This window comes from Radiomyces spectabilis, assembly GCF_025331425.1.
Source record: "Radiomyces spectabilis strain NRRL 2753 chromosome Unknown BYT42scaffold_16, whole genome shotgun sequence".
NCBI lineage: Eukaryota > Fungi > Mucoromycota > Mucoromycetes > Mucorales > Radiomycetaceae > Radiomyces > Radiomyces spectabilis.
The window spans coordinates 198,439-223,712 of record NW_026251941.1 but is presented as its reverse complement, the minus strand read 5'-3'; the positions used below and the strand labels follow the sequence as shown (position 1 = coordinate 223,712).

At 43.5% G+C, this 25,274-nt stretch overlaps 9 protein-coding genes across 9 annotated transcripts; 4 read left to right on the top strand and 5 right to left on the bottom strand.

The window, feature by feature from the left end:
• Positions 1-381: 381 nt before the first annotated feature.
• On the top strand, positions 382-623 carry BYT42DRAFT_618201 (uncharacterized protein; the record flags this gene model as incomplete). The annotated part of the gene is made up of 2 exons (XM_051572256.1): positions 382-549; positions 606-623. The coding sequence occupies 2 exons, from the start codon at positions 382-384 to the stop codon at positions 621-623; spliced, it is 186 nt and encodes a 61-aa protein (XP_051418817.1).
• A 205-nt stretch (positions 624-828) lies between these two features.
• BYT42DRAFT_549776 (uncharacterized protein) lies at positions 829-1,864 on the bottom strand (the record flags this gene model as incomplete). Its single annotated transcript, XM_051566095.1, has 2 exons — positions 829-1,512; positions 1,583-1,864. 2 exons carry the CDS (start codon positions 1,862-1,864, stop codon positions 829-831), a joined length of 966 nt encoding a protein of 321 aa, XP_051418816.1.
• Positions 1,865-2,533: 669 nt separating this feature from the next.
• Positions 2,534-3,470, top strand: BYT42DRAFT_504876 (cytochrome c/c1 heme-lyase; the record flags this gene model as incomplete). The annotated part of the gene is made up of 3 exons (XM_051564993.1): positions 2,534-3,054; positions 3,123-3,206; positions 3,266-3,470. The coding sequence occupies 3 exons, from the start codon at positions 2,534-2,536 to the stop codon at positions 3,468-3,470; spliced, it is 810 nt and encodes a 269-aa protein (XP_051418815.1).
• A 774-nt stretch (positions 3,471-4,244) lies between these two features.
• Positions 4,245-6,404, top strand: BYT42DRAFT_618198 (WD40-repeat-containing domain protein; the record flags this gene model as incomplete). The annotated part of the gene is made up of 10 exons (XM_051572255.1): positions 4,245-4,340; positions 4,401-4,598; positions 4,663-4,724; positions 4,797-4,901; positions 4,966-5,116; positions 5,179-5,314; positions 5,375-5,628; positions 5,701-5,851; positions 5,926-6,230; positions 6,315-6,404. 10 exons carry the CDS (start codon positions 4,245-4,247, stop codon positions 6,402-6,404), a joined length of 1,548 nt encoding a protein of 515 aa, XP_051418814.1.
• Positions 6,405-6,752: 348 nt separating this feature from the next.
• Positions 6,753-7,789, bottom strand: BYT42DRAFT_505076 (ras-like protein 3; the record flags this gene model as incomplete). Its single annotated transcript, XM_051565004.1, has 6 exons — positions 6,753-6,967; positions 7,081-7,274; positions 7,332-7,413; positions 7,480-7,554; positions 7,618-7,646; positions 7,764-7,789. The coding sequence occupies 6 exons, from the start codon at positions 7,787-7,789 to the stop codon at positions 6,753-6,755; spliced, it is 621 nt and encodes a 206-aa protein (XP_051418813.1).
• A 2,466-nt stretch (positions 7,790-10,255) lies between these two features.
• BYT42DRAFT_587536 (uncharacterized protein) lies at positions 10,256-14,622 on the bottom strand. The gene is made up of 13 exons (XM_051570178.1): positions 12,779-14,622; positions 12,156-12,718; positions 12,044-12,085; positions 11,826-11,968; positions 11,603-11,759; positions 11,469-11,548; positions 11,247-11,419; positions 11,141-11,169; positions 10,939-11,084; positions 10,695-10,858; positions 10,616-10,638; positions 10,506-10,547; positions 10,256-10,440 (listed from the first exon to the last, which is right to left on the bottom strand). Exons 1-13 carry the CDS (start codon positions 14,425-14,427, stop codon positions 10,406-10,408), a joined length of 3,246 nt encoding a protein of 1,081 aa, XP_051418812.1. The 5' UTR covers positions 14,428-14,622; the 3' UTR covers positions 10,256-10,405.
• Positions 14,623-15,347: 725 nt separating this feature from the next.
• BYT42DRAFT_139563 (uncharacterized protein) lies at positions 15,348-15,951 on the bottom strand. The gene is made up of 2 exons (XM_051562235.1): positions 15,760-15,951; positions 15,348-15,693 (listed from the first exon to the last, which is right to left on the bottom strand). The coding sequence occupies exons 1-2, from the start codon at positions 15,843-15,845 to the stop codon at positions 15,462-15,464; spliced, it is 318 nt and encodes a 105-aa protein (XP_051418811.1). The 5' UTR covers positions 15,846-15,951; the 3' UTR covers positions 15,348-15,461.
• An 848-nt stretch (positions 15,952-16,799) lies between these two features.
• On the bottom strand, positions 16,800-17,238 carry BYT42DRAFT_618194 (uncharacterized protein; the record flags this gene model as incomplete). Its single annotated transcript, XM_051572254.1, has 2 exons — positions 16,800-17,040; positions 17,102-17,238. 2 exons carry the CDS (start codon positions 17,236-17,238, stop codon positions 16,800-16,802), a joined length of 378 nt encoding a protein of 125 aa, XP_051418810.1.
• Positions 17,239-17,994: 756 nt separating this feature from the next.
• On the top strand, positions 17,995-25,194 carry BYT42DRAFT_540128 (nucleoporin Nup186/Nup192/Nup205). The gene is made up of 11 exons (XM_051565537.1): positions 17,995-18,256; positions 18,322-23,079; positions 23,139-23,303; positions 23,373-23,488; positions 23,550-23,699; positions 23,766-23,901; positions 23,963-24,067; positions 24,127-24,201; positions 24,278-24,559; positions 24,631-24,866; positions 24,933-25,194. Exons 1-11 carry the CDS (start codon positions 18,058-18,060, stop codon positions 25,005-25,007), a joined length of 6,297 nt encoding a protein of 2,098 aa, XP_051418809.1. The 5' UTR covers positions 17,995-18,057; the 3' UTR covers positions 25,008-25,194.
• Positions 25,195-25,274: the final 80 nt, after the last annotated feature.

Here is a 25,274-nt window from a genome sequence, read left to right as displayed (position 1 = left end):
CGAAATAAAACGGTTCCACTCTATTATTCGTTATCGGCGGTTGCTCAGAACCTTGTCTATTATCGAAAGCTGGTCCGTCTGGGAGCGGACGGCCTTCTTCACGCATAGGCGATCCGTTTAACGGATTGTTGGCTGGTCGCTCCATGAGCTCATAATTTTCGTTATGAACTTGATGTGGTGGAGGAAAGGGAGGCTGTTGTTCATTGGTGGAAAATGACATAAAAGTGACCTAGAAGTGCAAAGGGCGACGGGAGGAAGCGGACCAAAGGGATTTTGGACAATGGCCGCCCAATAAATTTACAAGATTGGCTGTGACTGCGATCACATTGAAGTCGTTATATTAGGTGAATGGACGTTTGGAAACAGCGGTCGATCTCCAACATGAAATCCAAGGAAGTACGCGGACTTGCGAAATTATCCAAGGGTATGGCTTCTTGTGCTGCCCAGGCGACAACCTACGGACAATGCATTGCTTCAAAGTACAAGGATGTGCACAAAGACATGTGCGTCAAAGAATTCGAAGCATTCAAATCATGTGTTCAGCATGCGGTAATGTCATTTCTAATCAACGATGATTTCCCACGCATACTGATATCTTGTGATAGTTAAAGCGCTCATGGTAATTTCAAGCCGACTGAATTAAGAGTAAACGGAGCATACAAAAATAGACGGCAACAGAAGCGATTTCCGCGCCAATTTTCTGCATAACAACCACATATTTTCTTCTCCATATCACTTGGATGAAAGCACACAGTTTTTTTGTTGTATTAGAAGAAAAGCGAGGAAAAGAACAAAGACCAGAATGGGAAAATAACAAGTAACAAATGCTTATATTTCGTCGATAAAAGTGCCCAAAAAATCACTGAGCGTTATAACACCGTTAAGTCGACCATCCTGATTGCACCACCATATCCGTTGAGCTTTCCGCAGTACAAACGCTGCCATTATCTGGGACAAAGTAAATCGTTCATGACAAGTGAAAGGAGGGCACAGTTCGCCGTGGCTCGTCTTGAGGTATATGATGACCGGCTTTGCTAAAGTATCGAATCGGTTGCGATTTAAACCACGCAAATCTTTGGGACTGATGTCGGCCACCAAGGTATCCGTATCATCCACGATCGGAAGTGCACCTATTTGCCTGTGGGCCATTTCGACAAACGCATCCAAGGCCGTGGTTTTGAAGTTGATAGAAATGACGGATTGGTCATGGTGACGTCGTGCCAATGCTTTTTCAACAATCGTGGGAACAGTAAGATCCAAAATGGCAGCGCCCAGCTGGTGATTGTGCGAATGTAAATATTTGACAATATCCATCTGTGACAATAGAACGGGAGTGTTCTCGCCTTGCACAAGAACGCGATGACTGTTGTTACTCAACAGTGCAATAACACTTTCCAGTGAATCTGTCGGACGAATAGTAACCAAGCGAGAACTCTCATCCGTCATGCCAATAGCTTCGCTAAGTGGACTGAGCATGATGTCTCGTGTGCTCTGCAGGGTTTCCAAATCGGTCTAATAAAGCAAAATAAATAAAAAACAAGTCAGCTGGATTGGTTTCAGCATCCTATTTGGCGATACTTACATGGTTGCTCAACCACTTCAAAAGGTCTAAAGCGCTCACAATCGTAATGTAATGCTTTTTGTTATTATCGCATCGATACACAGGTACAGAGATGATATCCTCTGCTAAAAGTAGGTCGAGTGTCTCTTCAATGGTTGCCCTCACAGGCAAATCAATCAGTGGACGATAGGGATGTTGTTTGATCGTGGATAATACATTGGCTACGGTCTTGGTGCTTATAAATGAGTGGTGCGCGCTTGAACGCCTTCTGCTATTGTTAATAAGTGGATAGAATTCGGTCATATCGGTTATCAAGAATAAAGAGGTAAAAAAAGGCTTCTTGATGTGGGGGAAGAGGACGCATGAACAAGGATTGAACTTTTTAAGCTGCGAACGAGAGCGTGACAGTTTTTTCGGTCACCAATGAAATTTCATGCAGGGCATCACCGCTGAAGAAAAGCGCTTTGTGCCATGTTTCCCCACAGCATGATTACTATTTCGGGCAAAAAAAAAGAAGTTGTATCATAACATATTTTTGTCCGTTTGTCTTTCTAGACATTATGAGCGACACAGTATCCGCTTGCAACGAACCCACCGTTATTCGTCAGGTGTACTTGCTGATTTTTAAATTTATGTTCACAAAAATCCGTAATAAAATATCCAAATCGATATGATGTTTACCATAATTTGAGGCCCATTCAGAGAGGTATTTGTATGATCTCGTGATGACAACTACAGTATGTTTTCCTTTAGGAGCACAAAGAAGCCAAACCGTGGAAATTTCTGCTGAATAGAAATAAGCAGTCACTTTCGTCGTATCCGATATGGCATGGATCGTGTGTTTGGCCACTCGGGCTCGCCCGGTTTCCATTTACAACTCCCATGGCAAACGACGCAGCAGCCAAGTGCCCTGTTGAACAGGAGGCCAAGGCACCAAGCAATCCCGGACAATGCCCCGTTGATCATTCTAAAATGAAGAAAGAAGCTTCTTCTGTTCCTCCGAACGCTGCCAAATGCCCTGTAGATCATTCTAATCATGGCTCGACACCATCGGCGCAAGATCAACCCAAATGCCCTGTGGATCCATCGGCTTATAAGCATTTCCTACCACCAACGGCTGATAATAGCGAAACCGAGAAGTGCCCTGTGGATCCTTCTGCCTACAAACACTTTCTGCCGCAGGCCAGTCCTTCGGACAAAGGTTGTGATTCTGACACTTTCAACGAGAGCAATTACATGCCCAACATTTCGCAAACACAACAGTCGGATCAAAAAATGCCTCTGGGCCTTGACCGAGAAACTTCAACGATTCCTCGAGCCCAGGGATCGGAAAGTAAATGGATCTACCCTTCTGAGCAAATGTTCTTCAATGCTATGCGCCGAAAAAACTGGGATCCAAAAGAAGAAGATATGCCAGTGGTCGTACCGATTCATAACGCTGTAAATGAACAAGCATGGCAGAAAATCCTTGAATGGGAAAGCATGCATCAGACGTAAGTGGTTTATTGATAGTCAGCATAGGCCAGCGTTACTGAGTAGGTTTTTTTATTTTTTCATTCAGAGAATGCAATCAGCCAAAGTTACTGAAGTTCCAGGGTCGGCCGAAAGACATCACACCAAAGGCACGGTTCCGATCATTGTTCGGGTAAGAAAAGTTGGTATGCTGTTATTCAATGAATAATATACTGATACGTTTTTCTCCAGATATACTCTTCCTTTTGATCGTCATGACTGGACAGTGGATCGTTGTGGTGAGAGAGTAACGTATGTAATTGATTTCTATACGGGCAAGAGAGATCCGCGACGACCAGAGGCAGTAAGCTTCTATTTGGATGTCAGACCAGGTTTAAGTCCAGGCGGCATATGGGATCGCATCAAGATGTCATGGAAAAAGGGAGAATTTGTTTAATCAGTAATTAAAAAAGGAATGTCTGAGTTTCTCACTCAGGATATTCGTTCGTTTCGGTTTTCTTTGCAAATGGGAACGGGTGTTCATTATTGTTTAGTTCCATATGAATCAACACGTTCGGAAATGTTGATTGAGGCAAGTCCACATCGTGCTGCAATTGTGGGATTTTGAGCACCGCATGGATTTTCTGCTTCGAATATCAAATCGTGCTCGAGGGCGAGTAATGAGGATGAAAGATGGAAAGGTCGAAAAAAAAGATACAGGACTGTAAAATATTTTAATTATGATAGTTCAACCACTTAAAATTAAGGAAAAGAAATGAAAGGACATATAGAGGCGGCAAATATCAATTTGACTCTGTGCTATATAAATTACGCATCGTCTTAGAATCAACAGCCTACCTAGAAAAGGTCTGCAGTCCATTGACCTTTTGCAGCCATCCAAAAGACAGCCAGACGTCATAACTGTAATCTAAGACAAAGATCGAAAAGATAAAAAAAAATATGTAAAAGTATATGCAGCATGGGAACTTGTATCCATCGGAACGCTTTCTTTTGGGAGGGGGCAGGTTGAAAGATTCCCCTTTTTGCAGTGGAGGGATGCTTTCCGGCGGCCTGTGAATTACCGCTCACTGCATCAAATGAGACTCCGCACGAAGTGGTGGCTTGACGGCCAAAGTGAGACTGACCAAATGCGGAAACCGCCCGTAAACACAGCTTGATTTTCTTTTTCTTACCCGCAAAGACGATCCACGCTTAAGATCCGTTAAAGAGCATGGCCGAATCAAAGAAACCCAAATCCGATGGATTGGACGAAGCCCATGTCGAGAATGAAGAAAAATATCTTCGCGGCAAATCAGTTTCTTACAAAGTAGGACAAATACGACGTTCGATCTACACGAGATCCATGATAGTTAACCGGATCTATTAGAAAATCAAAGATAAAAAGTTAAAGGGAAAGCTTCGAAAGCAAGAAGATGAAATTCGTGAAGCTGCTCGTGCCGCTGCTCGAGCTGAACTTCTGCTCGGTGAAGAAGCAGGGTTCCTGGAAGCTGAAGGTATCGAACGAACTTACAAATTCCAACAAGATCAACTCAAAGATGCCGTCGATGTCAATACCGCAAATAAAGTAAGTCGTCGAAGTACATTCAACAATGGGTCTTTTGGCATCGTTTGTTAACCAACCATTGTAGATTTTTACTTTGGATTTACCGGAATTCGGTCCATATGCAGTCGATTATACCAGAAATGGCCGGTAAGATCCATCGCAGCGACGCATTGCCGAGAATGCATTATTGACAGAAACTTGAATTTTTTTTTTATTTAGGCATCTTCTCATCGGTGGCAAAAAAGGACATATCGCTGCATTCGATTGGCAAACAAGCAAACTTCACTTTGAGACTCATGTCAAGGAAATCGTGCGCGATGTCAAGTAAGTTGATGTCGAACTCGTGAGGGGGGAATGGACATAACTGACGGTTGGTTTGTGATTGTAGGTGGCTGCATAACGAGACGATGTTGGCTGTCGCACAAAAAAAATACGTTTATATCTACGATCATACCGGTTTGGAAATCCATCGTTTGAAGGATCATATCGAAGTGAACAAGTTGGAATTTTTACCCTACCATTACTTGCTGGCGACAGTTGTAAGTAATTAGAAATGAAGAATACATCGGTAAATATGTCAATTAATTAAGCATTGATTTAGGGCAATGCAGGTTATCTCAAATATCAGGATACATCCACCGGTCAGCTGGTATCAGAACACAGAACCAAATTGGGTCCATGTAAAGCTATGGCGCAAAATCCATACAATGCTGTTCTTCATCTCGGCCACAGCAATGGTAAAGTAGATCCACTTATATCAAAGATGGGCTTTTTTGGGATATTGACTGTAAGCTTAGGTACGGTGACTTTGTGGTCTCCAACCATGTCAGCGCCATTAGTGAAAATGTTGTGTCATAAGGGACCGGTACAATCCGTGGCAGTGGACAATTCCGGGCGCTATATGGCGACTTCTGGTCTGGATGGTCAATTGAAAATCTGGGATATCCGAAAATTCGAGGAATTACAGAGTTATTATACGCCTCGACCTGCAACATCTCTTTCAATTTCACAAAAAGGTCTTCTCGGTGTTGGTTGGAGTACACATGTATCAGTAAGTTGTGTAGTTATATCGCTCGATGTTTTCGCCGGATTGTTTAACCGTGACATTATTCTTTGTACTCAGATCTGGAAAGATGCTTTCCTTACAAAGCAAGAATCACCATATATGAATCATTTGCAGCCTTCTTCGGCCATTTTCGATGTGCAGTTCTGCCCATATGAAGATGTACTTGGTTTCGGCCACGAAAAGGGTATCTCCAGCATCGTGGTGCCAGGTATGTGTCGATTACGTGTGATGATGAAAAAGAGAAAGCCGCAATAAAGTACTAATCCATGTATGATGTTACAGGTGCTGGTGAACCGAACTTTGATTCTTTGGAAGCTAATCCATTCCAGACCAAGAAGCAGAGACAAGAAGCTGAAGTTCACAGTTTGCTTGACAAGCTTCAGCCTGAAATGATTGTGCTGGATCCTACCCAGATCGGCAAAGTTACCAAGGTTACTAAAGAAGAATTGAAGAAACGACGGTTAGAGGAAATGGAGGAGAAGGGCCCTGACACTCCTGCGAAGGAAAAGAAGAAGATGCGAGGAAGAAATTCCGCACTGAAACGACATTTGCGTAAAAAGAACAAGAACGTTATGGATCAGCGCAAGGTATGTGGTCATTGCTCCGTTGAATTTTGGAATATACAAGTCGCATTAAACATTAAACATTAAACATTATGATTTCTTTTACAGATGGAATTACTGGAGAAAATCGGCGCCGAAAAAGAGAAACGGGCGGCAGAACAGAAGCCCAAAACATTCACCACACTCGACATTTTCTAGACAAGCGTTTCATTGCATTTTTTTTTTTATTCTTCAAAAAAATTCATTGTTTTCTCCTCCTTTTTTTCCCCCTTTTTTTTTTACAATAATAGAAGGAGAATCGAAAGATGTAATAATAAGACATGATCACCCCGCAGAGTATATAATGTGATAACCGAGAAAGAACAGGAAGAAAACGAAGGAAAAAGAATTACACAAATAAGTATAGAAATAAACATTATATGAACTAGGTAGGGAAAGAAAAAGATACGGTCGCTGCTATAAGCAAAGAAGAAAGAAAAAAGACGGTAAGGAAAGACAAGAACGAAGATCCGCAGAAAACAAAAATAAGAGGGTCGGGTCCTTTTTTCACATCAGCACACATCCACAACAACTGCTGTTCTGGCTGTCCTCTTCCACGGCGAAATGTTCGCGATGACCCCCTTTTGCTCGATGCTCCTGTTCTTTGTTCATGCGACGGATTTCTCGTACCACTTCGTAAAAGATGTCATCCACTCTGATACGCTGCTTTGCGGACGTTTCATGGAACGGACAACCGAACTGTTTAGCAAGGTCGCGGCCCTCTAATTCAAGGAAACCAATCAATAAAAATCCAGTATACAAGGCCGTCGTTCATGATCAGCAGATGGAGACTGAATGGTGACGGTGATGATGATAAGAACCGTTCTATATTTACCTTGGCTGGAGACCTGTCTGTCACCTTCAAGATCACATTTGTTACCAACTAATACCATGGGGAAAAAGTCGCGATCCTTTACGCGCTGGATTTGCTGGTAGAAGGTGTTGATCTCTTCGAAGGAAAGTCGTGATGTTATAGAGTACACAAGAATGAAGCCTTCGCCGTTGCGCATATATTGCTCTCTCATAGCACTGCACAAAGCTTTGTCAACCATGATCCTGTTTGCCTTCGAACAAATATCGACGTACCTGTATTCTTCTTGACCAGCTGTATCCAATACATCCAACAAAGCGGTCTCATCATCGATTACACATTGCTTTCGGTATGAATCTGGATATTTTTCATATGTCAAAGGTGGAAGTAAAAAATCAGACGGTATTAGACAAGCGAGCATACCTTCGATGGTTGGATCGTATTCATCCACAAAATGGGACTGAATAAATTGGATGGTTAGGGCGGATTTACCGACGCCTAAGGTTCATATTCCGATCAATACTGTGTTGCTGTGAAGCTCCTAAAGTCACTGCAACTTACCGCCTCCACCGACAATGACAATTTTGTACCTGAACAACGAAACAACAGTAAATAAGGGTTCGATAATAAAAGTGGCCGTGTTGTTTTCAGTTCACGGTTCCTGATTGTTCAATGAACGGGTCTTCTAGAAGAACAAGGATACTCACTCTCGTAAGAACGATGCTTTGGACATTGTGTATAATATGAACAGGCTATTCGCTAATGTAACGATTCGAGCGTGAAATGAAGAACCGAATATCTAATAGATGAGGTGGATGGTCGCAGATTGACGGGAAGTAAATAGCCACAAGAAGAAGAAAACAGTAGCAAAATAAACGAAAAGGGAAAAAAAAATATCACCCAAGAAACCCAAAAAAAAAAAAAAATGAAACTTCACTCGGTTCAAGCTGGGGGAGATCGCAAAAGAGCTTGTTTGATATTTGTGACACAAAATACTTCAATTCGGGAAATGCAACGCATGCCCATCTTTTTTCCACGGATTCAGTATGATAATGTAAGCCATGATTTACAGCCGTTTTCTATAAGAACATTTCGCCACGTGGGGTTCATTTACGATCCTAGGCCCTGAAAGATGAGGATCCGTGTTATCTCACTGTGCAAGGAGTATCCACGGTACCATGATTACGGTAATCCCATTCCGAATTTTTTTTATTTATACCGTATAGTACCGTGTACCTGATGGTGCAATTCCTCATTCCATCATATCATCGTCTCCGTAGACCATGATTAATTCAATAAGAAAGATCTGACGAGGATTTTTTCTTAGTGTGACAAGCGCCCATGGTATGATTTCCTGGATTGAGCGTAAACTGTGCGATAATGAAATGGTATGATAAGGGCGTTGACTGACAAAATACACCTCGCTTATCATTCAGGAGACGATGGCTCTTTCATTCTTTCAAAAATAGCAGCCCAATAGATCGTACTCTCATAAAGATCCATCCTATAAATAATATTATCCGAGCCTGCAGCATAGGAAAATGTCTGCTAAACAAAAAAAGGAATAGCAGATCTTCCTGAGTCATTAACCCAGAGAGGATTCTCTATATTCTCAAGTCGTGCATGATGAAACAAATCAGTTATCGCAGAGTCTTCTGCGATATACTGCATCTACATGGTACAAATATATATTATTGCCTGCAAGATGGCAATTGACAGAACGCACATGAATGGTGCATTTGAATAATTATAATATAAAGGCACTACACCGCTTGGAAAAAAAACTGCCACGGAGGTAGCCAAAGCAAAAAGAGCTTTGACAGATGTATTTCCAATAATTAATCAATGGCACTGAAATATAAATCATACATCTTTGCATTTATATAATTTCACATGAGAACACTATCTAGATAGCCTATTTGCTCCAAAGCCTCATGCCTTGTAACAACTATTCACTTTTTAATTATGCTTGTCCTACGGTATGCGGTCATTACAATCTCAATCGAGGCACATGACCAACGCGATATTCTTACCGTCATGTGGCTATTGAATATGTGCAAAAAGAGGACGCCGGCGCAAGGATCAAGGTAAATCCAGTCGTACCGAATAAGTCCATACCGCTTTTTTGATTCGTCATTGAAGAGAATTAAATGCGCGAAATCGACAAAAGCTTTTGGTCACAGCGTCGACGTGGCAGGGTCGACGTGAGCGCAATAATTTCGTATGCTTTTTCGTAATAATAAACATCTACGCTAAACCTACTTGCGTGTCTCCATCACTGTATACTTAGCTGTGGATAGCTTTACCATGGACATGCCAAAAGATAAATTCATTTGCTCTGTTGCCTTCTAGTACAGTTACAGTATCGTTCGATTTTTAGAATAAAGCAGCACTTTTTTGGGTTCCCGCCTAAATCAGGCGGTGATTGTAACGATTTGAAAGGATACAGACTTGTACTTTGTGATTGAGAAGTAGCAAACCTGCAACTGACAGCTGATGGCAAATTCTAATGATTAAATTAATTAAACAAATGCTATCACCCAAGGATGATATTTTACCCACACCGCAAACCACTGTAGTGTTTTTAGAGTGTCATTGCGGTTAAATAATGTGATGCTTCAGTATGGGGAAAACAAGTATATCAGGTGTAAGGAATAGTGAGGGATGCAAACTTTGATTTTTTTCAATGGGATGACATACTCATTCCAGTTTACATTGGGTGGCCCATATTAAAAAGCCCAAGTTGTCATGAGACTTGACGCCGCATTTTCAAATCCCTTTGTTTTTATAGTGTTTTCGTTCTTTTCTCTCCTTTCTCAATTAGGTTACTGACCTTTGCAAAGATAACCTGACAGGTTCACTTGTTAATGTCAGATTGTCGCGAAGACTTATTTATGCAACTGAAATCCTTCTGTGTCACCAGCGTTTCCTTTCCATGTTTTATATCCCGCTATTTATCGCTTGTTGTGTGTTAGCAGTCAGTAACGCACGTATAGCCTACATGACGCCGATATTCGACCCCGAGCTAATCGCCAACCCTTTCGTGCATGACGGTCGTATCCGCTACCATGGTAGCCGCTATGTTTTGCTTGACAAACAGCCATGAATAACTCCTTTAGCGTTTTCTCCATACTGTAAAACATTGGGTATCATGACAACCAACAACCCTATTGATATTGTATTATAACTTGCGAACCCCATTATGTTTGTCTGATATTGTAATTTTATTCATCACACAATTTCCAGAATGACCCGTCATTCGATAAATATGTCAGTCTATCGAATCACATGAATCAGTTTCAAAAAAAGAAGACTAACGAGTTCGACCAGGAAATATCATAAGCTGTTTCTAGCTTAGTTCAAAACCAGCGTTTGAATGGATGACTATCATACAGTTTCGTTTTAGTATTATAATTCGGATGATGCATCGCATTGTAAATGGGACTTACCATAGCACAGCTTTTCTCTTAACAAAGACTTTTTAGTGTACGCTAAGTAAAATAAGAAGTTTAAGACCTGAGTACGCACCCCAACGCTATCATATGTCTAAGAGGCCTACCTGGCAGCTTCAATAGGTTGAAACTATTAAGAGCAGCAGTTAGTACTATGTAATGAGCCAAAAGAAAATTGGATCCTACCATGTCGAGCTGGTCGGTAACCAGCCATTTTTATTGTCTCTTCCTTTAAACAAGGATTTTACCAATTTGACTCTGGTGTTGCCGGTATTTGAAGGATCGGCTTCGGTGGCCACCATACGGATGGTGAATGGTGGACTAAGGTAGTCAAACCCACCCAAAGGAGGCTAAAAAAATCAAGGTCTGTCAAAACCCACGGGGCCTGACCTTACTGCGTTTATCACTTGAGATGTGTGATTTTTTCTACCTTCGAACAGCTGGTAACAAATCTGAGAAATGCTCGTTTATCTTCAGATGAGAACTCGTCCACAATTTGCCACAATAGCCGAATGACGGGATGCTGGTCAAAATACCCATTTTGATACTCGACATGCTTGCGAAGGTCATTCACATCTAAAGCAAACCGGTTAATCTGTATATTCCCCTGTAGACTTTTGTCAGAGACCTACCAAAGTCAGTGTCTTCGCCTGAAATGATCCTAAATTGTACCCGCATTAAACATTACGCAGAATTTACTATCGGAAGAATCCAGTTTGCCTATTCAGTTATCCTAACCTTTGTAGCTCAGGTGGAGAAAACACCTTGATCCATGACGCCGAGATGACACTCCGAAAACCATTGACAAACGCTGCTGTCTGCTCCCGCGTTCGTTGGTTTAGCTTGTAGTCGGCCATTAGAAATATGTACTCGAGTTTATTGGGGTTCGTTACGGTCAAGTGTTTGCCATACTATGCAATTGTAAGTTACCCGGTCATGATGTAAGAATGCTGTACCTACATATTTCAATTCGTGGGTGACCATTTCACCAACCACTTCTTCGTCAACGGCAAACGTCAGGCCCAGATCCTCCACATCGCCTACCCTTTTCGTTACAGCGTATTTACGGATTCAAAAACATAACATAATCATACCATCATAGCGTTTGAGAAATGTCAAATTACGCCAAACATCAATGTCCAACTCTTTCAGTTCTTCCAAAAAGACATTTCGACCAAGCAATTTGGATAAAAGGAAACCAGCGAATTGTGCATCCAATAGTATCCCTTCATAGACGGCTTTGCCCATGAGCTTCAGAAAGTAGTATCAATTATCAGTTTCATTGGCTCTGAATATGGTAGAGCGATATGAATATACCTTTCCAATGAATTCAAAAATGCTAATGTGACGAGCACCGTGGATCGATGATGAAGGCGATGGATAAAGCATATTGTTGGTCGTAGATGTAAACAGACCAAAATCGGGCTTGAATACTTCCTGAACGATCAATGTAATGAAGTCTGGATTGATGCAAACATAATTAGCATTTTATAATATGACGTCTACATCCAACGATCTGCGAAGGTTTTGATTACCTTTGAATGGTCCACCCTGATCAATTCCCGCTTCTTCCGTGCCTATAAAAACAAAAACATACCCAAATCAATGAAACCATTCTACAAGTTGAGAGGTTGCCAATATGGGTACCATATTCGTTGACAAAGGTGACACGTATTGTCCCTTTCCAAGCTGACGGCGGTAAGCCGGAGAGTCCACGAAGACCATCTTCTAAGAGATACTTCCTTCGCACCGTAATCGACCTGACGTGCTTGGTCATCACCGTTGCACGATCCAGAGTGATCCAATCTCGGAATATTTTTAACCGTGTAGTAAATGGGATGGTATGCGGCATCAGCTGTAAAATACGCAGAGGAATAGATTCCCCTTCACGTACTCGTGCAAGGAAATCAGTTGCATTGGATTGATCGGTTTGGAACAACGAGAGGAAACCTGGCTTATTCATTGGATCGGAAACCAGCAACCAATGATCCGAAGGGCAGAATCGATGCCGGGTGTCCAAATCATAAATTTGCAGCAATAGCCGCCGTGCTGACTGAAAATAGGCCGCAGAAGCCGGTATAACCTTCTTTTCATCGGGTTCATGTTGAATCAAAGCAAAGTAGAATTTGTTGAGGAAGCTTCCAATATTCTTGACGTCGTCGGTTGACAGCGGTTTTTGATTTTGAAAGAGGTCTACATCATCCAAAGTGCTATCTCCTCCGTATCAGGCAATCGTCCTTCCAACAGTGTGATAAACCATGAGAACTTACAGGAATACAATAGAACACAGTTCACAAAAGATTTTGAGAATGATAATCAGCGGTTCCTTTTCGATAGCCGTATTGGATTTTCGAGCCGCATCCAAGTAAATCGCCATATTGCCTCGCGGACCAAAACATTGCATCACACGCCACAGCTTCGGAATCAGGTCCTTCGTAAAGGCCAGTCGATATAGAATTGTTTTTCGGTTGACAGTAAACAGAGCCGATAGTTGATGATACATGCTGAAAATCGCTTGCACCTCCATGGAAAATAGCCCATAGTAGTAGCCTTTTTCAGTCTGTCCGTCTTCCTCGGTCCCGGAAAGTTTTTTCAAAGCTCCGCGCCATTTTGATGTACGACTCGGTGCAAGTATGCTTTCCATGGGTGAAAAATTTAACACATCAACGAGAATGTCTGCAATATAATCGATTGACCAAAGAAACTCCATTTGCGACACCACGCGATCGTACACAGCAGCTTCGAGAGAATTGCCCCACGTTGCCGACGACCATTTGAATAAAGGATGGTAATGAGTAAATGGGGGTATCTGTCGTTCCGAAAAGCTGCAAGCCAAGCGTCGAAGACATGCATTGACAAATTCCACGAATCGCTTACTTTTGCTTTCTTTTTCACGTGCCAGCTCTACAATGTTGCCAAGCAAAAACAGACAGCTATTGCCGTCCAAGGCTTCTGCCCATGGATTGTGTTTCTTATCGGTAAGGAGCGGATAAATGACGTTCATGGTCCAGGTACGCAAATGGTTCGTCATATTTCGATCAGTGATTGCAGTAATGGCAGGCGTAGCTAATATATTCTCGCATATATAATGCGCGCTGGTGTCCAAGCTTTGAATGTTGAATAATTGATTGACATTTTCAATAGGGAATAACGCGATTCTAACCATGGTGGACAACCAAAGTTTCATGCCCTGGATAGTTTTGGTATCAGAGGGAAGGCTGTTGCCTTGGCTGTACTTCTTGCTGCGTTCCTCCAAGCGAACAATTTGCTGTACTCGAACTGTCATGGCCTCACGTAGCGAAAAACTGCACAGTGTGCTTTCCAAAACTTTGCAACCCGTGGCGCGTAAAGTTTGTTTGGGATTGTCGATGACGCTATTTGCGGGAGGCATTTGCTTTAACTGATAAGAGGTAGGGTTCAGCAATTGCAATAATACAGTGAGTTCTACCCCGGTAAGATACATAGTACCGTCATCGTTCCATGTAACAACTCGTTTAAGAAGCTGGTTAACCACGTCCAGTAGATATCGCTCAGCTCTTTGCATATAGTCCCGATTCACCAACAAGACATAAAAGGAAGGTACAGAGACAGATGTATATCTCAGGACCAACTGAGCGACTCTGGTTAACCGTTTGTCGGAAGGATAGGAGCGGCTGAATAAACAATATAAACCGAGGCAGCGTAATAGTTCAGCTTCATTCATCTTGGTTTCGGAATCCAGCATCTGATCCCATTCACGCCACATGTCGGCGTCAGACGGTCGATAGTTCCGTTGTCGCCACCATCGTTGTAAAACGCGAACAGCACTTCCTTGTCGTTTAAGCTTCGTTTCTTCTTGTCTTTTCTTTTCACGTTCAATACGTTCTGCTTTTGCACGATCTACAAACGATCCTTTATCGTGATTAAGCGAAGTAAACATTGTACTCACTTCACGGGCTACAAGTGAAAGGACTCAATTGGGGAGCGGTAATTCAGATTCCGCCATTGCTCCCAAAGGGTCAGTGCTTCAATAACAGAAAAGCAGCCCTCAGCTTTAACGTATATGGAAAAAGGGGGTCATTTGAGCCAATCAAATAAAAGAGAGTAATGGCTTTCCGACAAAGGTCATCCTTCATTGAAAATCAAATCAGGAAGGATAGGTTCAAGTGCGCCAATTGCCTAATATTTAAGGATTGCATGTTGCGGAGAGGTCAGGTTAAAAAATAATTGCTTTATTATTAAAGCGCGACGGTGTTGGCAGAACCTACGATCACATGGTTCAAAAGGATACAATGAGGGAAAAGGGGACCAACAAGTGGTAAATGAAAGCAAAATTGTGATGAAAATATGGCTAGTGCTGATGATCGAAAATGAATGATAAGGACAGGTACAGGTAGTTGAACGAGTTGGCTATATACATTGCGGCGTTCGACAGTGGCAATATGAAGAGGGTAACACTTGAGAGGTCGAACTCAATGCATGGTATAGCATCGACGTTTGTTGAATTTCGACGATGCTGCGATCGCATCAAATGCTCATTCGATAAGGTCGGCCGCTTTGGGAATTCTTCGAATTGAATAGCAGGGAGATGGACACACCAATCCATGTTGAATAGTGCACCAATGTCATCCACTTGACTGAGATAGGCAAGAATTCTGCGATATGGAACGGTATACGGATTGTACACAGTTCCAACATGGTATATGTATGCGGTGACAGGGCGGTGTGATGTAAAATGTGGCCTCATGACCTAATGCATAAAGTTATCAGCTTCGCTCTCGTTTTTAAGAGGGAGGGGGGCGTCTCACTAACAACTTGGATTACTAGGCCACGTTATCGCTTGTTCGTCCGGGGATACGGCCTCGTCCAAATGTCAAGCTCCACAGATATCGCCCCACGTTATAATAGTGCCGCGGCTCGCCATTTTAATGTCCAGTGAGGCTTCTAGCCTTATTGCTAGAGCAGGCTTCTTCGTCAGCACCGAATGAATCCTCTCTCGATCACATTTTTCGAAAGCATCCCCAGTCTCACCAGATCCTTTGAGGGTGCCTGCTTGTTGCTGCTCTGACTAGTTGGCTTAACTACTACAAAGCCAAGCGAGACATCGAAGTACAATCCATCCAACTCCGAGCTGCAGTAATCGGGTCGCTTTTCCGAGATGGAGCCGCAGTCCAAAGCTTTAACTTGTTGATTGGTGACGCTGGTCCTATGTAATTTATGGGGCGATTAATAAAAGGGACCATATTCAAAATCGAGGATACATTATACTAACCATCGCAACAGCTCGCCTTCATCTGGGCTGTCAAAAAATGGGGACAAGAGCACGTCCACATATCTATGGCAAAACCGCGCCTCCATAACCTCAGCCTTGACTGCTTGAGCTCACCTGACCTTCAATGGTGATTCCAGCACTTCTCCGTGATCTAGTACTATATCTGCCTCCAGTGATAGATCTCTTCCGCGTCCTGGTGCTTCGTCTAGGGTGGCGAATACTACATCGGTTTGAGGACGATCTTCCTGAGTTGGTGGTTCTTCCTTCGGGAGCTTCTCACCCTAAACATAACTTTAGTACAATGCAATTAAACTACTAATTGTTAAATCAGATCAAACACATACAACGCTGAGACGGATCGAATGATCTTGGCGTCAATAACCGATGACGTGCGGGATAAGGTGAGCCACTCGATTTGGGCATCCAGGCGCGTCAGTTTTCCTCGTTTGAGATCCTACATGGCAGTCAGCAATATGCATGAAACCATTGCGTTGATGTCTTCACCTTGATGATGGCCACCATTGCATCCGAGATATCTTTGTTGAGTGGCGGCGCGAAGCCGCCAACGGAAAACTGCTCTTGCAACTTGTGATACATATTTTGCAATGGTTCTCTACCAAAGAGACCTTTATGTCGGTATGCCAATGGTCGTCTTGCACAAGAAGAATGCTTGACAGTACCCTAGAAAATATTACGTTTAGATAAGAAGATGCATTTCTTTCCTATATGTATAAAATATATAAATACTCACAAAATATTTTTTTCCTCCATATTCAGTTCGGTCTGGTTGTACTTTGCTGCCAATTGAAATGCGTAGAAGCACAAGTCGACGCATGCATGTACCCGATGGAAAAGCTTTCCGGGCTGAGAGCTTCATCATTTCAAACCTTAGTAAGAAATATGATGGATATGATTCTTATCTCGTTATGTCACCTGTAATCTACCTTGGTCAAAGTGTCATTGTCCAAGCGAAGCATCTCAATGATCTTGCCCAAATGAATTTGCGTTGCACTTGCTCTTCAATCCAGTTGGAGAGATGCTCAGTTCAGGTCCTCCAAACTGCCTGGAGTGTGACCGACATGTTTCCAGTGATAGGTCACCTTGACGAAACCTTTGTCAGCCTCAAAAGAGGAGACAGAGATTCGGGCTTTACATCCACAACGGATGGAAGGCTTGACGCGGCGCTTCTTCGCGGTGGAGCGGTAGCTGCCAGCACGATGACAGGTGTAATACTCGCGAAAAAAGAGAGCGCCAGGAGGACAGGAGGAATTCTTTACGAACCTACAGTGATAGCTAAAGACGTATCAGTTACCTACACATGTTCACGTTGGGAACTACTTACCGCTCTTCTTGTTCCTTAATGAAACGAGCAATGTCGTCCTGCGGGAGCATGATGACAGCAGGCAATTCAGCGGCAAAGGAATCGGGGGGCTGAACAACAGCAGCAGTGATATCGTTGACGGTTTGAGGGGTAGACATGAGCGACGTACGAACAGATAAAACAGGAAGATAAAGTGGGAGGGAGAGAGAGTAAAACAAAACAAACAAAAAAAAAAAAAACCGCGTGCGATGGGGGTTTTTTTTTCCTTGTGGCAGGAACAAAGAAAAATGTGCGCTCGTCAATGGATGACGTGAATTGGAAATTGATTCTTGATGGAATTTCTTACACTATTGTTATGCATGATTCAACAGGACACAAAAATGAAGATTTTATGCCCATTGAATATTACCTAAAGCTCCTGCTTTGGTAAAGGCAAATGATGGATCAGTCGTTGACACTATAATGCAGCACAAACAGTACGCCATACGATGCATACTTGATGAATTTCTGCGTCCAACAATCATCCGTGCCTACGCGCGTTAGGACTTAAAGAGCTGTTATGGCTGCGCTGATCTCGCCATAATGAAGTAAAATGTGCTGGGTTCAAATAGGTTGGTCGCATTCTCTGCCAGCTATGATATTTTCGAAAATGGTGTGCCAAACCTTCCTTTTTGTGCCAATCATTTTGATTGTCATAGTCTTCATTTGTCACTCGTAATGGTACATCTCAGTGTACGTTATGTTAACCAACGCTAATCGCTTTTCAGTAGACTTAGCTGGGTGTCTAGATGATATGGTCAATCTTCTGCCAACAAGGGGCAAGCCAGCTGTGTCTGATTTTTTTATTGGAAGTGGAGGGACTTGAAAATGTGACAGTCACTTCGAACTTGCTGCCATTGTGTTTTTTGAGCGACCTGCATCATTGATACAGGCAAAAGAAACGTTACAAGGAACCTGCACCGAGCGAATTCACGTTCATGTTCCAATTACAAACAATACCGACTTGGACGGCCGCATCGCAGGCATTGCAGGACGCTATTGCCGAGGCACGTGTCTCCAATTCAGTGGCTGCGGATAATGGCTTGCTTCAGCAACTGCAACAAACCAAACCACTGTTGCGCAGCTTGTTAGACAATGAACCGAAAAATGCAGAGCACAGAACTATGCTTCAAACTGGTAAAAATGGAACAATTGGGTTGCTTGATAAACTCATGTCAGCTTTGTACTTACGTATCCTGTAGGCAAGACTTATATCAACCGCGTTATGCACAAAGTCAACGACGAGTTCACCAAACAAGCCATTGCTCTATCCGATCTCCTCGACATTAACGAATATGAAGCGTCGACATTACTTTTCAATGGAACTCGAGAAGCGGTTACTCATCAGGAAGATTCCATAAGTGCATCGATCAAGCTCTATTATACCGAGCGAGGTTACCTTTTAGCCTCCATTGACGCGATCCTAAAGTCAGCTAAAGACGCCTCGCTTGACGATGCCAAGCGCGATTTCTTCCGTCATATTGCCATGGAGCTTATGGATACAAACTATGCTTCCAATACGCAAACCGAAAAATGTACCTTGGTCGGTAAACTTCTTCAAGCGATACAGCAACTTGGTAAAGCCATCGACGTTGCGAAAAAAGGGACGGATACTTCCACTACTACAACGACAACAACACAGATGGCAACGGCATCGACGTTATCCACTACAGCTTTCAACAGTGCTCCCGCCGCATCACCGTCCATCACCGTTTCTGAAGAAATGAAATCCTACCGACAGCAACACATGATCGATGAACGCATTCAGATCGCTCAACTGTTATACCATCTCGCTTCTCTGTTTTGGTTGGACGCAAAGGATATTCTTGCTCTCGTCGACGATCTCAAGAATTTGGATCTTGCTGATGTTACCACGCCTTATCTGTTGGTGGCAATGATAGCGTGTCTGTCCTGTTCCCAAGACAAATTGAATTCACACGCACCTTTACTGAATGACCTGTCATCTCTGCAATCGCTCGACGGTAAAATCAAGAACGACACCTGGAAAGTCCCATCCATGCAATCGGTTTTGATTCTGCAGTGGGTCATATTGATCCAAGAAACCATGCATGATCAATCGCAGCTGATCGAACGATTAAAAATGGACGAAGAGCAGCGAGAAACATGGGTGGATAAAGCCATTTCTGGAAACGCGTTGGAGTTCCTGAATCACTATGTGCTGTATTTCCAACATGACAATGTAGATGCCTCCGAGAGTGATCATCAAGAATCGAATGCAAGCGTTGATATGGTGGTGGATGGGTTATCCACGCATGCGACCGATTTTCTTAAATGTCATGCCAGCATCTGGGCCGATTTTCGACAGTTTGTTATTTACGAACTGGAGAAAATGGCGCTCACCATCATTGATGAGATGGCCGACACCTTGCAAAAATTAAAGTACGAAGAAGAAGACAGTAACCTGACCGTCAAAGCGCCTTTATCATCCAAAGTCGCTTTTGTGTCCATGACCAGCACAGCCGAACAATCGCACCATTTGGAAGCCTTTTACAATCTCCTCGCCAACGTCTATCGTCATCGTGTGAATGCCGGATCGATTTTCTGGGATATCGAACGCGTTACCTTATACCGATTCGTGAAATGGTCCGCGGACATCAAGCTAGCCGCTACGGTACGTGCCTGCTACGACTTTTTCGGCTCCATCGCGACCGGCGATCAGTGTGCTCCGCATGTTTTTGCCTTTTTCAATCTGGGCACGAACAAGAATGATTTAGCTTCAAGCCATTTGTTTTCGTGGGGCAAGCTGGTGAGCGCTTTGCAATTCTATGCTCCGTTACTAAACAAAGGAACCGACGATGGCATGCCTGCGATTCTTCGGCCGGCGGAAGAAGATCTGTTGCTCAAATTCCTGAATTTGTTGAAACAAGTGGTGCGCTATTGCGTCGAAGCGCGTACGGCATTCTGGAATGAGCCGGAAACCAATCTGCAACGCACTTTGATTGAACTGCTCAACTGCCCAACTTCGTCCAATGTACGTTCTTCTCTCTACAATGTGTTGGCCGCCTTTTGTTCGTCGACAGGCGAAGGAATACATGACGTTGGACGTGCGATCGCGCTGGATATCTGGGAGATGTTGGAGCACAGCGATTTGTTCAGCAGTCCCCGTTCGAAACTTCGCCCCATTACGAGTGATAACAATTTCGTGTCTCAACAATCGTTAATCTATGAAGATGTGGAGAGCCGACCGGGTCTTGCGCAAATGTTCAGCTTCGAAGGTCAACATATGGCTTACCCGCAGACATTATCCGTCCTTCATCTGCTCAGTTCGGCTATTCACACGCCAACCCGCCGTGAGGAAATTATGGCCAACTTTGAACCGACACCGCCTTCCATTCCGTCGACCTTGGGTCAGACCACAAGCATTGCTGGCGCTGGACACTTTATTTCGGTCATGATAGATACAGTCTTTTTGACGTTGAATGAGCAAAGTTATGTTCATCCCCGCGATAAATGGCAACTGACGGAAGCCTGCTTGAATGTCATGGAAAACAGTGTGCTCTGTTTCGATACCCGACCCATCACGGAATGGAGCAAACAGAAAAATACGTCTCTTTCCAGTCGCCTATCTGCCTTATCCTTGGCCAATAATCCTTCCATGGGGGCGTATCAACAAGCCATGGTTGTCTACCTGACACATCCTGGTTTCGAAGTCATCAGTCGAATTCTTTCCGGATCAAACCTGACGGTCAAGCTGTTTGAGATTATAGAGCAAGCCACCACAAGTCGCACTCTGCATAAAAGCAAGGGATATTACTTGGATCGCTGTGTCGTCCGCTGCCTGCGAATCTTGGATTATGTGTTAAAGATCCAAGACGTATTTGGTAGTCTTCTGATACCGTCTATTGTGGAAGCCTCTCAGACATTGCCCTCTGGTGATATCAAAATCGGTGATCGTCAGTTCCCAGCCTTACGATCGTTAGCTCCTCTCGGTCATCTCATGTTATACCACAAGTCGGTCCTCCCCAAGCTCGCTTGTTTGATCAACCATGACCAGGAAGAAGTCTGTTTCTTGAGTGCTCACATTTTGAAGGCTTTGACCGCATCCGAACGTCAACCTAGTGCCAAACTTGTGTCTCAATCCGATACGTACATTGGTTCAACGACCATTGGTTCCAAGATTGCCGAGATATTGAAAGCTTCCCCGGAATTATCAAGCATCATCTACAGTGTCAGCGAACGCTTAGCGATTGACGAGCCTCAAGTGGTGACGTACGATGACTACGACTACGATCCCAACAACATCGCATTTTGGTTGGCCGAGAAAACACTAACTGACACATCTACCAATTCCGATACCTTTGTCCCTCGCTTGTCGACGTCGGTGCAACTTACATTACTCGATTTGCTGCTCCAGAATGCTGGAAAGGATCAGCCTTCACCTTCGCTGTCCGATGTACTGCTTGGCCTGGAAGTGTTGGAACCGAAACCACACGTTATTCGACAGGAAACCCGTCACCGAAGCGCTCAGTTATTGACGTTGAACGCGCTTGTGGATTTAATGAAAGAAGAGGGTCAGATTCCGCTAATGCAAACGCATCCTCTTTTAGCTGAAAAATGCTTGGCTGCCATCTATCACATCTGCTCAAGAGAATCGTTTACACGCCCTGTCATGCGCTATCTTCGCTTCAAGGATTTCTTCAACAAACAACTTCTCAACCGCGCTTCGCGCTTTGAAACGAACGTGACCGTGGACCATCCTGTGGTTGGTGGCACCATCTTATGCAGCACTGGCGAACGAATCACGACCGACTTTACAACTTTGCGATCAGTCATTTATCAACATTCGTGGTTGCTGAAAATCATCGCACTTGAGCTTCGCGTATTTGCGGGTCAGAGCCACATTTTGTATGGTAAACAGGCGGACAGTGATACGAATAACGAAGCGGTTGAAGCACGTAGGCTCGCCAACCTATTTACCGCGGACGAAGACGTACAACCGTTGATGCGTATGCTGGACATGTTGGATTCTTTGGAATTCAAGTGGATTGACGATCTAAGCCAGTCTCTTCAGAATTTCCAACCTGAAACTTTTGAAGGTTTCCAGAGCAAGTCTTTTGAGACGACGGATGATTCCGGTTGTACTATGTATGACATTCGTGCTGTGTATCAACATTTGCGCCAGCGTCAGACTGAAAAGGAGAAGGAACCCAATTTTACGGACGACGATAGACTCGCTTTTGAGGACAACATTGGCCGAGTGTTGCAGTATTTGATGGCCGAAAATCACGCTCGAGAATTGTCGCACGCCAAGATGGAGTGCCTTCAAGGGTGGAAACAAGCAGTAAAGATGATATTAACCCACAGCTTTGACTATTTACCTTTCGAGACACGAGAAAAGATCACCTACGACCTGCTGCACATTTTGCTACCGAAATTGCGAAAGTCCAAGACCTTGGCCGGAGATATCCTGGAAAGTCTAAGCGAGCTGGTGGTGGCCCTGCTATCGCGTCTTCAAGAGGACAAGCGGCGCCAATCCGTTTTACACATGTCACCAGATATTGTGTTGTCGGGTTTACCCAAGGACAAATTATGTTCCGTCTTTGCCAGTATCCTGGATTGCGTGCAAACGCGTGAGACGTCGGTCATTCTTCGCGGCAACATGTACACAGCCATGGTGATGTTCTTACAATATGTGCATATGGACAACAGTAATAACCAAGGCGCTTTATCCGATATCGTGGCTGAAATTACCCATCTTGTCCTTTACAAAAATCCGGATGCTCTGGACGTTCTATGCGCGGATGCCACGGATGGTTACAATGCCTGGAAAACCACCGCCTATGCAGCGTTGAATACCTTGTGTACGCTCACGACCCGGGATCGTCAAAATGGGGTGGAAATCTCTTCCTTCCTTGTCAAGAAAAACTTTTTGAGTTACAGTATTGAAATGTTGGAGCGGGAAGATAAAGCGCTTGTAGAAATCATTGATCAGCGTGACGGTAAGTTTATTGAGAATAAGCGCATGTGCATTGGAGCTCATCATTATGAGATTTTGTAGCTTTACTTATGCCTTTGATGATTTTCGAAGCCAAGTTGGCGTTCTTTTTGCGACTTGCATTGATAAAACAAAGTGCCGGGTTATTATTTGAGCGCGGTATCATGGAAAGATTGGGCCAATGCACCTTTTTGAATCAGCAAGAAAAATTCCAATCTCCTCGTTATGGTATTTTCGCCCAATCTTGTGCATTCTCTTCGTCGTTGTGCTTTACTAACGATCATTATCGTCATCCAGACTCCAGCACTTGCAATGGTTTACAGCGCTATGACCGTATGCTTTTACCCGTCTTGGCGTTGGTGGTTGCACTGTGTAGCCATCTCGCACCTTCCGATGAATTCCAGCTGAAAAAGGTACAAATGTCGAGCGTCAGTGTAGTGAACTGATGAGCACGATATTGATACATTAAATTAGATCGAATACTGGGTGAAGAAGCAGCCATCCTTGGTTGTGATCCTTCGTGACGAGCAAAACTACGTGTCGTTAACGACATTACAAAAGCTGGATCTCATTTCTCTCATTATGTATCGTTTGAGTTGCCGCCCTGGCTACTTTGATGATATGGTGAGTACATTGTAAGAACGATCCATTTTCGCCTTTGTAACTGACGCAAGCTTTCCTTATACCTAGACAACCCAAGGTCTCGATGACTTGCACTCAGCGATGATCAGCTTATGTGCCAAATATCTATTGCCTGATTTTTGGTTGCCGAAGCTTATTCCTACTACCGAAGAAGAACACCGATGGGCTAAACAAATCATCTCAGGTGAGTGCCAGTTGATTGTATCTGCTTCAGAAAATGTACTGACGGACAATGAACACCACAGCTGCCGACGCGAAATCCCTGCTGTCCTTGAAGGCGCAGGAGACCGTGATGAGTATCCAAAAGAATCTGTTGGCATATGCACAGAACAATACATTCGCAGGTTCAGGTACTCTACTGTAGTTTTGTCGGTTCTCGATGGTTGTGTACTTATTTAGCAATGTATAGTTACATCTCCCCTGAAACCCATTATATCACATCATATGGACGCCAAAGAAGTGGGTCGTGCGGCGCTTGTCAATGGTAAGTGAAGTTTAAGGCAAAGACTTATGACGAAAAAGGATATGGGTCTGATCTGTTTTTTCCACTATTTTCTTAGCATCGATGCGAACCCCTTCTTTGGGCATGCTCTTCTCGGCGTTGCGTCATACGGCGCGCGCACTACGAGAAGTTCTTTCGCGTTACAGCATATTATCCTCACAGAAAGAAAACGTTGCATCGCTACGATATGAAGAAATCCGCGAAATCGCCAACACCGCTATTCCCAAAGATATTGATGTTAAATACGATCTGTTGAACCCTAACCAGCAACAACATCTGTTAGCGACAGAGATTGCGACGCGTTTAAAGCGCAAACGTGAACACTTGCAAAGTTTGCTATGTAAGTGCTCTTGAGGATTCTCATTCACTTTTTGATATCGTTCGATTTTTAACCTTGCAACTGTGATCCAGTTATTGCGGAGCATCTTTTGTTGATTGCTTGGCGACATTTGGAGTTCTATACGAATCCGTCTTTGACCACGCATCCTACTCCCATTAGTTTCTACGAAGTGGAAACGGATGATTGGTTCCGCGTACCCACACAAACCACACTATTCCGATCCACTCCTGAAACTGCGCGTCAAGTTAAAGCGCTCAGTCCCACAACCATTGAACCCGTGCTGGAGAAACTGCAATCGTTGGAATGGGTAAGAAATCAGATAAAAATCTTAAAAGGGGAAAAAAAAGGCTCACATTATGATTTCCTTCTTTAGCCGGCATCTTTGCCTGGGTCATCGGGAGAGGCAATCGCAAGTTTCTGTGATCGAATTCGCCGACTATATCAGTAATCCAAGGCATATCTTGTTTCCTTTGCTGTTATTTTATCATCCATTAGTATTATAAACCAACTGGCGTGATTAAAAGCATACAGGAACTTTGCAATTGTATCATACAGAGCTAAAAACCAATTCAGTTCACCTTTTCCCCTCCTTTTCCCTTTTTCTTGCACATACAAAATCAGATACAAGTCCAAACACATAAGTCTTTTTTTCTTTGGGAGCATTGATCACAACTGCAGCCAACAATTGTTATAGTCCAAATTGTTCTTTTTTATT

Excerpts from the sequence above, each read along its gene's own strand:
- BYT42DRAFT_587536 (XM_051570178.1), bottom strand. The coding sequence starts at position 14,427 with ATGTTTACTTCGCTTAATCACGATAAAGGATCGTTTGTAGATCGTGCA. Across the intron at positions 11,549-11,602 it reads ATTTCTCAAACGCTATGATG|GCGATGTGGAGGATCTGGGC; the intron begins GTATGATTATGT and ends CGAAAAGGGTAG. Across the intron at positions 10,859-10,938 it reads TTGTTACCAGCTGTTCGAAG|CCTCCTTTGGGTGGGTTTGA; the intron begins GTAGAAAAAATC and ends TGATTTTTTTAG.
- BYT42DRAFT_139563 (XM_051562235.1), bottom strand. The coding sequence starts at position 15,845 with ATGGAGGCGCGGTTTTGCCATAGATATGTGGACGTGCTCTTGTCCCCA. Across the intron at positions 15,694-15,759 it reads GAAGGCGAGCTGTTGCGATG|GACCAGCGTCACCAATCAAC; the intron begins GTTAGTATAATG and ends TAAATTACATAG.
- BYT42DRAFT_540128 (XM_051565537.1), top strand. The coding sequence starts at position 18,058 with ATGTTCCAATTACAAACAATACCGACTTGGACGGCCGCATCGCAGGCA. Across the intron at positions 23,489-23,549 it reads ATGAATTCCAGCTGAAAAAG|ATCGAATACTGGGTGAAGAA; the intron begins GTACAAATGTCG and ends ACATTAAATTAG. Across the intron at positions 24,867-24,932 it reads AACTGCAATCGTTGGAATGG|CCGGCATCTTTGCCTGGGTC; the intron begins GTAAGAAATCAG and ends TTCCTTCTTTAG.